This window comes from Haliaeetus albicilla, chromosome Z (assembly GCF_947461875.1).
Source record: "Haliaeetus albicilla chromosome Z, bHalAlb1.1, whole genome shotgun sequence".
Taxonomy (NCBI): Eukaryota; Metazoa; Chordata; class Aves; order Accipitriformes; family Accipitridae; genus Haliaeetus; species Haliaeetus albicilla.
The window spans coordinates 17,312,425-17,326,085 of NC_091516.1; the positions used below are offsets into that span (position 1 = coordinate 17,312,425).

Genomic DNA, 13,661 nt, shown 5'->3' on the forward strand with positions numbered 1-13,661 from the left:
GAAACAAAGACATTGCACAAAATAGTATGTTTACAAAATCCTATGTGAAATAAAAACCACCCTCCCCTCTGAGAGATACCTTCCATATATTAACATTCTTATGCTTCTGATAGGTCTGACAAAATGACAGATATCAGAAAAAAAATTCCCTTTAATTACAAAGAATCTTTCCAATTATTCAAATTTTAATAAGAAAATAGAAATGTGCTTTCAGTACATATATGCTAAGTTAGGCTAGTACATCCTCTCCAGTTCCAAAAGTAACACACCCATAATAAGAAAATATTTGTCAATAGCAACCCAAATAAGGCGGAAGTAGAAAATGATTGTATGAAGCACTCTTCCTCAATACATAAGCTAATGAAAAATGTATATGGGGAGATTCTGGAATCCTGTATTTAAGCTGGAATGAAAAATACAAATAATTTCTACATTAATAACTACTTTTATCTGGAGAGAAATAAAAATGTCTTAATATCCACATTTTCTTCTTTAAGACCAGATTATCTCGATTTCCAATAACAATGCATTTCCTTCACAATGTTACAGTTGACAGCTGGTGTTTGCCAGCCTTCACCAAGAGCAAGGCTGGACTGCTGTATCAGGACATACAGGAGGAACTTTCACTGAACCACTGCATACTCATTGTGTGGACTTAGAGGTACTATGGACTCCTAAAGTTGCTTATGAACATTTGTATTCCAGATTAGTAAAGCAAAAAGAAAAATTAACATCTAGATATTGCAAACTTTTTCTAGATATGGGATGAAAAACCCTCCGCCACTTTTCACCCTTTTCCACATTAAAACTATTTTTAAAACTCAGCTAGAGGTGATCAGTGTTGACAAAATTTATGACAATAATGCTCACACTTCTCCCCACACATTCTGATGTTCACCTAAATAAGCAGAGACTGTGAGAAAAAAAAAATGGAGATTTTTGCTGTTGCTGGCATTTAGGATTAGCACTTTTTAGGAAGTGAACTTCTAAGCCATTTAGTTACCAATACCACTCTGAGTGTTTAATTTTTTTTTTTAATCGTATGAAAATGCTTAGTAAAAACAATGCCTGAAAAATATGTTTTAAAACCAAGTGCATTCTTCGGACGTGTCCTTTATGAACCATAAGAACACAGTTTCATAAGAAGGTTGAAAGACCTAACTGATCACACTTAGCAGGAAACTAACTCAACTGTCTGATCACCCAGATGTCCAAGAGTCTCAGAAAAAAATACTCAAATGTTTTTGCACAGAACCCATGAAAACACCACCTGCTTTAATTTTTCCCTTCTGAATGTAAAAAGTTCAGTCACAGTTAATGACTGTTCACCAATTTTCACAGAAACAACAATCATATGGTTTATTTGTTTGACACATTAGAACACCTTCAAAAATTACCTTCCAAAAAGTGTTGCCCATTACAGACCTGACTTCTTAGAAAAATCACACTGAAGCCTTCAACATTAGCCTTTTTGAGGCACAGTTCTAGATCGCTTTAACATTTTCACTCTACACCATTCTAACACTTGGATCAGGTGAAAAACACTTACCTCCGCATATTTTGCCATTGAACTGGCTTCAACTGCATAGACTCTTCTAGCTCCGGCCTGCACTGCAAAAAATGAAAGGATTCCTGATCCACAGCCAACATCTAGGACCACCTTGAAAGCAAAAGGCAGACCAAAAGAAACAAAATAATCAAAAAGTCACTTCCTGAGACCTCTTTTAAGTAACTAAATTTTCATAGCTCTACCCTGCATTTAGTAAGCCTGGCATTATACAAACATATTACTAATTTCACTTAAAAAAGTGAAAAACTTGTTAAATGAAGAGTTTAAATGCCCCTATTCTTTATTTTAGCAGCAGCAGCGTATTTTTAGTCTAAGTCTGTGGATTGTTTTCATGTGTGAATACAGGGTTATGGTTTGAAGGAAATAGATTTTTGTAACAAAGTTTCTTTAGGAGAAAAATTTGAAAAACAAGTGTAGTCTGAATACAGTGGGGAGGGACACAAGACATGACAATGGTAATTCCTTGAAGGACTACAGAATTGTGTCTTTCTGAATGAAAAGTCATTCCCATGTGGAAGTATCTCAGATAAAACCAGACTCTGTATCTTTGTTCAAATATTGGTTCTGCTTGCTGACGTTAGTATTAGACCTTTAATTACACTGCTTGATGTGGTGACTCTCAAAGGCCCTCAGTTAAACATAAATCCCCAAGCCTCATTTTCTCCATCAGTCAGGTGGCTCACTTATTGCAAGCCAAAATGGTGACTGAAATGTTTCAAAGGATCAAATTTTTGTTTCAATGTATAGTGTAATGCCAAGCCAGAGACTGCTGCAATGGTCCAGACAAGCCTCTAGTTCCTAGCTTTGTTCTGTTGTATAGGTCACTCAACACTGCTGCAGAGGCATAAGTACCCAGAAAGAAAGGCTAATTGCCAGAGAAGTGGTTAAGATGATGTGACTGATGTGATCTTTGATGCAAAACCCACTTTTATACTGCTCAACAGTATTAGGCTAATACCAGTACCTTGCTTCCCCCAGATTTTAATACCAGGTTTGAGAAAAATCTCACAGAACAGCTCACCATTCAGATTCCTCCTATGGGTTTGTGCTTGACTGAAAACAAGGAACTACAGTTTTCCTGTCCCTGTGGCTGAAATTCTCATTAGATTTTGATGCAAGATACGAAATTCGCAAGCCCGTTAGGTGATTTAGACACCTGGAAATGGAACCTCCTAAGATTTCAACCATGAAGCTTAGATACAGCCATGACCCAACCTCAAGACTCAAGAGCAGAGACACTTAAATATAATACAGATTCAGAGTAATACTACAGCTTAGTATACCAGCCACCCCTGTTCTTTATTGATTCTCTGCCCCAACTTCTATATGATGCACATTGCTTACCATTACCAGCCTTTAAAAACACAAAGAAAAAACTTTGTGTATTCAAACAGAATAGTTTTGACAGAAAAATAATCTCTTAGAATGAAGGGCACATTCCATTCCCCAAAAGTTACTCTACATGACATTTAGGTTATGTATTAAAGAATGCAGTCTAACACACATGGCCTGAATTTGTTGCAGATAATATGAATCTGTGTTACAGAAGTACTCCACTGCAAAATAAATTAACATTGCTTCTGATATTGCACATAATCTCAAGTTTGGCATAGAAGCCAGAACCTTGCCTTTAATAATTTCCTTTCCTGTGGAAGATTTCATTAAGCTTATTTTTTTATATCACAGATGACAGGCTGTTACAGATCCAGTTTTGTTTCCATGCTTTGGCAGGTGTTTAGAATATGCTCCTATGCCCAGAAGAATCAGCTCTTTGGAACAGCAAGTGACAGTAAGTATCAGTATAAGTAGGAGGGAGAGGATGACAAATCAAGGCCAATTTCATTGAACCATAGGTCTGACAGAAAGTTTGGTAGGCTATTTATCAATACCCAATGGGAATCACAATACAATAATACTTTCTCTCTGCATATGTTGAAAGCATAAGGAAGAGTCAACTGCTCAAGTTCAATGTGAAAAATCCAATGGAGAAGTATGGCTTTTTCTACCAGACCTAATTCTGATGCCATTTCTTACACTACACCTATGTCTACCTCAGCAGGTGGTATGGCCGTATGGGAACAATTTTTCCTGGATGATTTACTAAGACTAACTCTAGTCTGATTTTCTGCTAGCTTAGTCCAGTTTAGTTTCATCCAAAATTAATACAACTTGCTTGCTCTGAGACCACTCCACAATGTGAACTGAAGCACCCTGAGTGGCCATGGTAGAAATTCACTTCAGAAGCTCACTCCTGACCCACATTAAAACTCTAATGAAGACACAAATGAGCACCGCAAACTGAAGCAGCTGACACAGAGGTAGCATTTGTCCAATAATTAGTGAAGCAAGGGGAAAAGGGGCTGAGAAATTGTATGTGACAGTCTGGGAATTGCTGGAGGCTGTACAACCGGCACAGGCACACCCTGTAAGACTTGCTAGATCAACAGCCCTTGGCACACCAGAGACTTTGATCCAGGACAGAACTTGTAAGGGAGGATGTTGCTGTGTTGGTGCTGGGCTGCATGGAATGGCTGATGGCTGGAGTGCAGCCAGCAGAAGTCAAAGAAAGGCCATTTTTAAGACAACATTTGGGGAACTGTCCAGTTTTGATCTCAGCACAAGACAGACACTGACATATTGCAGCAAGTCCCATGGAGGTTCACCAAGATAATTAGAGAGCTGGAGGACACGAGAGGCTTGACACAAATCAGTTTGTCTAGTTTTAACACGAGAAAGCAGGCTAACAGGAGAGCTTACTGCTGTCTTCATCTGCCTAATGGGAGTTCAGTGAAAACTGAAACAGACTTTTCTTGAAGGAGACACAAAGTGATAAGACAAAAGGCAACAGACACAAGTCATTGCACAAGAAATTCTGAGAGACATAGTAAAACTTTTACACTGTGAGGGTTGTCAGACACTGGAACCGGTTGCCTACAGAGTCTGTAGCATCTCCATCCTTGGATCCAGTCAAAATGTAACCGGACAGGCCTTAAGCAACCTGGTCTAGTTGGCCCTGCTTTCAGTATAGGTTTGGACTAGAGATGTGCAGAGGTTCTTTCTGACCTAAATTACTTTAATCCAACAAACCTGCAATAGCACACCTTGCTGTTATTGCTGGGATGTCCTACAGAAAACTTTGCTCCCTCTAGATAGGAAGAGCATCTTAAAAGAGCTGTAAGAGCAGTCATTAAGAGAAAGTGCTGTGAAATAACAATACATGGTACTAGCATGCTTCTTTCTGAAAAGTAGAATTTTAAAATAAATAGTAGAAAGTTGGGTGATGATGATGTCATGCATATTGAGAGGAAAGGTAGTAGATTGTATGTGTTTCAGTATTTATTTTAAAATATAAATACAGCTACTTCAGCAATTATCAGAAATCAGTCAGGAATAACCTATACCCTACCCTCCTGATCACAGTTCAGTACTGCTCTTGCTTTCACCTACACAGATGAATAGCTTTCCTAATGTGAATTTAATGGGACTTACTCACATGTGTGAGCTTGTATGCTCACAACTAGAGTCCTGAAAAGCACTTTTGAATAAAAGGGGTGGGGGGCAGAGGTCAAACAAACAAAAGCAACAACTGGATGAACACATAAAACTAAAAGCAAAAATGTCCTATATCTACAGTGACATTTATCATTCAAAATTACTATATAATCAGCAAGATTATATACAGAAATTCTTCTTTTTTTTTTTTTTTTTTTTTTTAGCATGTGCCTTTGACTGCACAATGTGAATGGCTAATTTGTGTGATCCTTCATCCAAGAGCACTGGAGACACTCTAATTCTAGTTGCTTTGCTTTTAAGTGAACTATGCATAAATAGACTACAAATGAAAAAATTCAAAAGGCTCATAACCTGAGACTTAATTTCAAAAGAAGTAGAAACGTGTCAGCCCTTACTCAGTTTGAAACAGCATTATACACTGCTACCGCAAAATTTAGTTGAGCCCTTTTTTAGTATAACCAATTAAAACACTTTGAACTCACCCTTTTGGCTCTACAACAATTCAAAATCTAAGATAAAATTTTACTTAAAAAAACAGTGAAAGCTCTAAGGTGACTGTTTCTAAGAGGAGATATAAAGGAGTATATGCTAGTAAGAATTACTGTATTAATGTGAAGAATCCAGCCTCAGATTCATTAGATTCTGAATGAGTTCTCCTTATTCTTTTAAGCTTCAAAAGACATAAATGCTCAATCCAAACACTACTCCCAGTTTGTTCTAAAGTACTTTACCTCTGACAGACAGTGCTTGAATTTACCACCAAGAACCCTCTCAAGGGGTCCAGAATTAATTTTGTCCAGCACAACTCAGATAACCTGTTGCACTTTCTCATACAGATATTTTTTCAAAAACAAACAAAGTCCAGAATAAGATAAAAAAAAGTACTTTATCAGCAGATATCCCTTCACTATAGGCAAAAATGTTTGTATAATAGATTATTACAGAATTTAGAGAAGGAGGCAGCAAAGGTAAAGAAATATATTGGGGGGATGCAGACCAGGTGGGAAACAATAAGACAAATAGCAGTTGAATAAAACTTTCTCCAATAATGGAAGTATTAAAATAATTATGTCCTTTTTTGCCTTTACCTCCTCACTGCCATCATTAAATGTTTCTGCCTGCCTTTTAAGTTTCTGGATGTAGGATGAATATAGTTGCCATATTTGCAACAGATCAAGACTCAGCACAATAGGTTTCTCAGGTTCTCATGAGAAAGCATTTTGCCACAATGTAGGTAGTTCAATTTTTTTGGCTACATTTATTCTGAAAATTGCCATTTCTCAACAGGATCAGGAAAAAGAAGGATCATTTTCTAGGTGGGTGGTCAACAACACTCAGCCTGTAATTGTCTTAGTATTACGTATGCTGAAGAGAAGTGAAGGTACTTCCAACAGTTGGGAAAATAAATAAGCCAAGAGTAAAAGCAAGCAAGCTATACTACTGCACAGCAGCTGAGATAAATCTGCATTTTGCATTATAACACAGGAGCATCCTTTTTGGTATGAAGCCAATGGCAAATAAAATCCTCTCTCTGCTGTTTCTTTCACCATATATTCAAGTTACATATTCCAGTACAAAATTTAATCCATTAAAGATACAGTAGCTCCACTTACCCAGCTGGTATCATCCAATACCACATGCTTTGGGGTTTGATTCTGATGCCTACAGCAAACCGGAGCAGCCCTGTGCACACCACTAGTTTACTAACCTTATTGAATTAAAGAGGAGAGGAGGATTGTCTCAGGCCTGAAAGAAATTACAGAGACTGAAACCTATTTTTTTCAGTTCTACAAAGGTTTGTTTCATTTCTATGACAGTAAATGGTTAACTGTAGTTTTTAAGGAAGCACAGTTTACCTAAGTTGCATGGCAAAGAAAAATTAATCAGCTGCACTTGAACTGATTACTAAACTTAATTAATAGTTAAAACATAATGATCTTAGTTCAGATAAATGTTACACAACTCTCCTCATTTTGGCTATAAATGTGCTACACATTTAAAGGGAAGTGTTTTGTTCTGTGTTTGCTTATGTTATTAAAGACTCTTCTCTGTGATATAGTAAAGCCATTGTGCTGGTGTAAACTGAAGTCACAGGCTACTTTTAAAAGAAAGTGCACACAGAAGAACAAGAAAGGAAGAGGAGAGAAGACAAAAATGACAACAAGGTAAAAAAAAAAAAAAATTGCAGCTTAATTTTCTCCATAATTTTTGTTGGCAGTCTGCTTCCCAAACAGCATAAACAGAGCTCACATGGTCTCAGCCACCATTCTGAGACCTAGAAAACATTCCTGCGAGGCTGCTGCTTACAACTGGCTATTTGCTTACAGAAGGTCACATGTAGTCTAACAGTTTTTGCTGGGTTTTGTTATTTTAAGAGAGGTGAGCAGTGTCATAGCAAGATATGCAGATGACACAGCATCTGGTGATTAAACAGCAGAGAGAGCTAGTGAAGGTAGGCCACTGGACAATGCACAGATAAATTAAATTCAGTGCTGATTAATATAACTTTGTGAAAAATACGAATTGTTCATGTACCATCCAAGTTCTAAATGAATCATCATCATCAACAACAACATAGAGCCCAGGCACCATTATGAATTGTTTGGTGAAGATCAATGTTCAATGGACAGATGCAGTCCCAGGAAAAAAAGTCAAGATTTACAAGAAGTACAGTAGAAAATAACTAGGAAGTTAGAATTCTGCAATATAAATCAATTGTATGGCATTTTCTACACTACCATGAATAACTCCTGCCAATCTTTATCAAAACAGTTGCTGCAGAATTAATGGTGGCACTGAGAAAGAGGCCAAGAATGGTAACAGGACATGCGCAATTTCTTCATGCAGAAAAGGACAGAGAGGACTGAGAACATTGACCTCAGAAGCAAGACTACATAAGAAGAAACAACAAAAATTGACACAATGGAGGAATGATATGAAGAAAATTAGAACTTCAATACTCCTTTGCCTCCCAACATAAGAGCAAATGACAGAATTAGAAAGCTGATAAATTAAAAATCTTACTAAAGGAAATACTTTTCCACATAACATATGATTATATTACAGAATTTGTTGCTGTATTAAGGGTGGAATCAGAGAAGAGTGTACATGGGGACTGGCCCTGGAGAGGGTCAGAAAGTCTTTAGTTAGTGCAACTAATTGCAATACGGAAAAAAAAAAAGTAAAAAAAACATTGTAAAATATACTAGTCCTATGCTTTGCATTTCAAGAAGACTAAAAAAAATGAAATTAGGAAGCGACTTAATCTGTGGCTGGGAGGCAGATTATCCTAAATCTCCCCAGTGTAAGTCTTCTTTTGTCTTTTGCTGAAGTATCTGGTTTGAACAATGTGAGAGGCAGAGGACTAGATGAAGAAGTAATAAATATCATTATATTCATTACAGTAGTCTTCGAGATCTATATACATATTTGAGAGATGAGTTTGGCATCTGAAGTTGTAAGTTCCTGCATTGTTTCCAAACCTTTGCCTTGCACAAATGGAGTCACAGCAGCCACTTACGTGCTTGCTCAGGTTGTAATGACTGTGCGGTGCAAAAACATTCAGCGTAGATCTCCATGAAGGAGACATAAACTAGAATACCTTTGCAGGTATTTGCAAAAGACTATATGGCAACATAGCAAGTACACAGTCAATAGTTAAGATAAGGAAACTCATATTGTATATGAGCTCCAAAGTGCCAAATGGGAATGATAACAGCCCAAAATCTCAAGGAACACATACATGTAGGTCTCCAGATTGTCCACAGAAGACAATGCAGAGGAATTTGTAGCTCATGTTCGGATCTACGTTTTGTACCTGAGGATGTACCATCACCATCGTGCATCATATGCTTGACAATAACTTTAATAATATGAAGCACACATGAATTAGTATATTCATGCATGAAGTCCCAGGTGAGAAAAGGCTCCAGTCTGATCAGTGTTGTTCTACAGGGCAAGCTGAAGTTTAGAGCCTAAGCAGTATACTGGAACATTTAAGACACTTAACAGAACTTACCTTGTCTGTAAAATCTGTGTAGTTCTGTACAATAGCTCTGTGGTAAGTGGCTGTCCTCACAAAATCCTGCATCATATTCTGTTGTTGAGACAGGCAGCCATAAAACTAAAACAAAAGGAGGAGAGGAAAACCAGAAAAAAAGATAAAGCCCATCTTCTATCAATCTTACCTTAAATTACTTGGTACTTAAATTACCAAGGTCCTGACCACCCTCTGAATAAACCTAAGCTATCTTTCTAACTGGCCTGGTGACTAAGGTCAAGCAAACAGTAACCTAGATTTCACAAACTGGCACTGAAGTTTCATTACCTGAAAATACTGAGCAGCTGATGCTTCATCTGTTCGCTTACTGAACACAGAGTTCTCCTTCTTCTGGCTACGGCATCTCTTCACTGCATTTGAAAATGTGTTGTATTCTGGAAAAGAAAAATAGAAATAACACAAACATAGCAAAACCCACAAGGATGGTAAATTAAGATAAGCAACCAATGACAAGAAAAGAACACACTCCGTCACACTTGAGAGGAATGCTTCATTTGGCTTATGGTGTTCATAAATACAGAGTAAATCATTTCAAACGTCATTAAACAGACAAGAGCTGTTGCAAAGATCTGGCAAGCATCAAAAGATTTTAAGAAACACCTGGATGCATGCAACAGTGTTGTCAAGGATTCTCCATTCAGATTAGCTAACTCCTGCAAACATCTGTGATGGTGAACTCTAACAGAGGAGTGGCTGAACATAAGCCTCAACCTATATTTCAGGTTAATCTACACTAGCCCAAGCTCCACACAGACAACTACCTGGGGTTACTGTGAAATGCACGGATTTGAGTGAGGAGGCTTACAAACTAGAATAAAACACTCAAATTTAATTGGCCTAAAAAAGCCAGGCTGAGGACCATGTATCTTTATTCAGAGGCAGTCTAGCTAAAAAACTCAAGAGTTACAGGCCTTTGGCTTCTGTGGACAAGATCAATTCTGACATTAGATAACTAACAGGAAAAAACATGTGGACCTAAAAAACAAATAACCAGCTCACACAAGGGCTTTTGTCTCCATCTTTTAAGATCAAACCAACCCCCCAAGCATAAAATAATTCCTTGATGTCCAAAAGAAAGGCACATGCCAGTAAGTGGAGAAAGTATCGAGAAAAAGCACTGTGAAGAAAAATTGTCAGGGGGAAGCATAGATGACAACAATAAAATCAGGGATGGAAGTCTTTCATTCTGTTCATACAAAGACAAGAGAAGATAGAGAAATCAGACTACACTACATTCATAATTTGCTAAACCAGAGAGACAGGAAACTCCTACAACAGTTCACAGATTTTAAAATAAAAATAGCAATTGCCTGAAGCATGTAACTGTGCACTGGGAAGTACATGCTAAGTGCTCTAATTGTTTGGAGACAATTCAATAATTCAATACTTTGAATGGCCTTTGAAACAAAGGGTCTGAAGATAACAGAAACAAATAATTAATAAGCAGCTCAACAGAGTAACCAAGGAGAATTTCCCGCATCATTTCAGGAAATTTTAAAATCTTCAAAACAGAGATTTGGTTGCACTAATCCTTCTCCACTGCAGAAAGCTGGCATAACCAAAAAGGAAGAGACACAGAAGATAACATGTAGCTGTCCCTTTACCTTTGGAAATCAGGACAAGCTCAATGTCAGGCTGTTTGGGAATGAAAACAAAGACCCATGTTTATACAACCCAACATAAGCACAGTTGCTGCGAAGTTACCCTTAACAGGCCAAAAAAGTATTTTTGACTAGGGTCTTGAGGGAGACATCCTCAGTAGAAAATTTTAAATTCTTGGAAAAAGTGGATAATAAAAACAGCACAGAATTCAGCAAAAGCATCACAAATTGCTATTATCGTTATCCAAGCTTTCCAATCTTTATACAGCTAGAAACCACTAAAACTGGAAAACTGGATGGAAAAAGCTCCATCTTTGGGGCAGTCATATAGTCTTTCACCGTAAGAATTTCACACCAAAAATGTGACAGACGGCCATACTTCCTCAGAGAAGTATGAATCAATTGAGGGCACAGCCCCTTGAACCTCTGGGCTACCCCATGTCACAAGGTGCACTTATAAGCGTCCAGAGTTGAAGCCATTTCTCTCAGTTGAAGTTATGAGCAGTCTAATGTATGCAGTGAAATAATTTTGTTGAAAGTCTAGAACAATAGCTCTAAGAAGCATCACAGCATTAGTTTGCTGTGAACAAATAGTTCAGTTTAACTTTACTCTATAGAAGACTGTAAGGGTGGCAGAAATTGTAAAACACAACTCACCAGCTTATTCAAATGCACTTCACCTGCTGAGGAAATTTGCTAGAGAGCTGATCTGTTGCCACTCTGCAGAATATTCCCATTTAATTTCCAGGTGGAAGGAAGAAAGCCTCACTTTGTTACTTCTGGCCTGTCAGCTCCAGTGGGAAGAAGATGCCACATTCAACATCTGAATTTGGGGTGATATGGGGGTCTCAAAATAATTAAATTGTTCCAGAAGTAATTGTAAATTACCATGAAAATGTACAAATGCCATCAACATGCCCTTTTCTCTCCCACAGAGGGCTGATGGTCAGAATGAAACAATAAATGACTGGATCATGACAACTAAGAGTGGCCCAAATTACAGACAATGCAAATTTTCTGCAGGAAGATGCAGAAATCAGCTTAAAAGAGATCAGTCTCTCTGTTCTTTCTCTGCATGAAGAGGCAACACCAGAAAAAAAGTCTGACACTGGACAGTGGAGATTTTTGCCAGGCAGTCACTCATTGTCTTAAGCTTCTCCTTTTTTTTTTTTTTTCTATCAGAAAGCAAGAGATGATGCTAGAGATTCAGCGACATGCTTGACTCCTTTCTTTTCTAGTCACTCTTTACACATGATTTTCATATCTCTGCAGACACTTTTTGGTAGCTCAGAGCATCATCTTTGGTGTCCAGGAATGAGAATGGATTTCAAAACCACAACGCTGGTTGTGGTTGTGTTAAGAAAAACTGGAAAAGCTTGCCTAGAGAGATTATGCCATAGAAATTTTTAACCTTGGAATTTTTCAAAACATAACTGTACAAAGCTCTGAGCACCCTGGGGCTGAACCTGCTTTGCAAAGGACCAGATGAACATATGATTTCTCTTCCAATTGAATTATTCTTTGATTCTATGGAAAAAAAAAAAAAAAAGGTATGACTTCCTTGTGGTACAGTACTTCTTTATATACAAATAAGACTTTTGTTGCCGGAGCTCTCTGGAGTGCTGGCAAATTACAAAACTAGTACTCAGTGAGTTGAAAGGTACATCAAAACAGAAAGAAAGAACAAGAGGTTGGTGGAGTTCCTCCACAATCTTTCATAAAGGACCTCAGATGCCCTTAAAGTTTTTCTAACAGAATATCTGCAAGATCACAAAAGGCTCTGGCAGACTATGGAGGGGAAAAGTGTCTCATTTCATTCACCAACCTCAAGAAAAATACAGAATTAAAATCTTCTCTATTAGATGGCATTAAAAATTCAGCAATAAAAACCAGGAACAGCATTAGATCTAATACTTCTCAATGTTTTCACAAACTTTAAATCCCAGCTCCACATTCTACACATTCATCAGTGTCTAACACTGAGAAAAAACACCTAAGCATAAAGATAGAAATATACATATAGTTGCTGTTGTTGGATGGGAAGTGAAAAATACACTCTAGTGAGAAAAGCAACAGCAACAAAGAGCACTGGTTTACAACTTATCTGTGAAAACTTAATGATTCCACCTTTGAGAAAACCTCATAGCCTGACTGATCCTGCACTGACTGAAAAAGTCCCGTTACAGCATGAATTTGCTCCTCTTTTCTTTTTCTCATCTTTTCAGTGGATGTTTAGTTTATCCTCAAAATTTATAAATAAAATATTCATCAAAAATCTTTTAGCTGCTTCTACTTACTATTTGAGGGAAATTGTAGCTAAATAGCTACAAATTAAAGATCAAGTTGTAAGGAAGGAATTGCTGTTGCAGATGTGAATTTGGGATTTTGTTTTTCTTTTGAATGCAAACAGCCAAAGGATTCTAAAGGGAAATCTGTTAGGGAATGCAAATTGCCTTGGAATTACTCCTAGCAATTGCTACCAGTTTCAAATATCGTCTGAGAGTCAGATACACATTCATTTATGTGACAGAGCAAAGCACCAAATAATAAATCTTTAGCATCTAATATAGAAAAATGGAATTATTGTGAACACTCTGCACATTACGCAGACAAAATAAATAAAATTCAAAAGTAAGACATATGGAAGAACTTCTTAAAGCTTCAACATAAGGACTCCCTACTGCAGAGAAGAGAAACAGGTTTGTCTTTCTTTAGCATGGACAAGGAACACCATGTTTCTTCCTTTTGTAGACTGTTCCAGAAGAAAGAAAAGAATTTCTCAAGTGTTTTTTCTATATCCAGCAAGTCTATTTTCTATATCCAGCAACAATTTACAATGGCCTGTCTTCTTTCCATTTGCTTCTGCATGCAAATACACTAAGCTGTTTTCTTCCTATATCTTCTGTAAAGGAACTTC

General features: G+C 37.4%; 1 protein-coding gene across 7 annotated transcripts in view; it reads right to left on the bottom strand.

The window, feature by feature from the left end:
- LOC104310426 (histone-arginine methyltransferase CARM1) overlaps positions 1 to 13,661 on the bottom strand; it is a 79,899-nt gene that overhangs the window by 27,678 nt on the left and 38,560 nt on the right. For all 7 annotated transcript variants that reach the window (XM_069776071.1, XM_069776069.1, XM_069776070.1 and 4 more), the window contains exons 3-5: positions 9,411 to 9,517; positions 9,102 to 9,206; positions 1,550 to 1,660 (exon numbers count right to left, since the gene is read on the bottom strand). In XM_069776071.1, the coding sequence (XP_069632172.1) occupies positions 1,550 to 1,660; positions 9,102 to 9,206; positions 9,411 to 9,517 (323 nt within the window). The remainder of the gene's footprint in view (positions 1 to 1,549; positions 1,661 to 9,101; positions 9,207 to 9,410; positions 9,518 to 13,661) is intronic.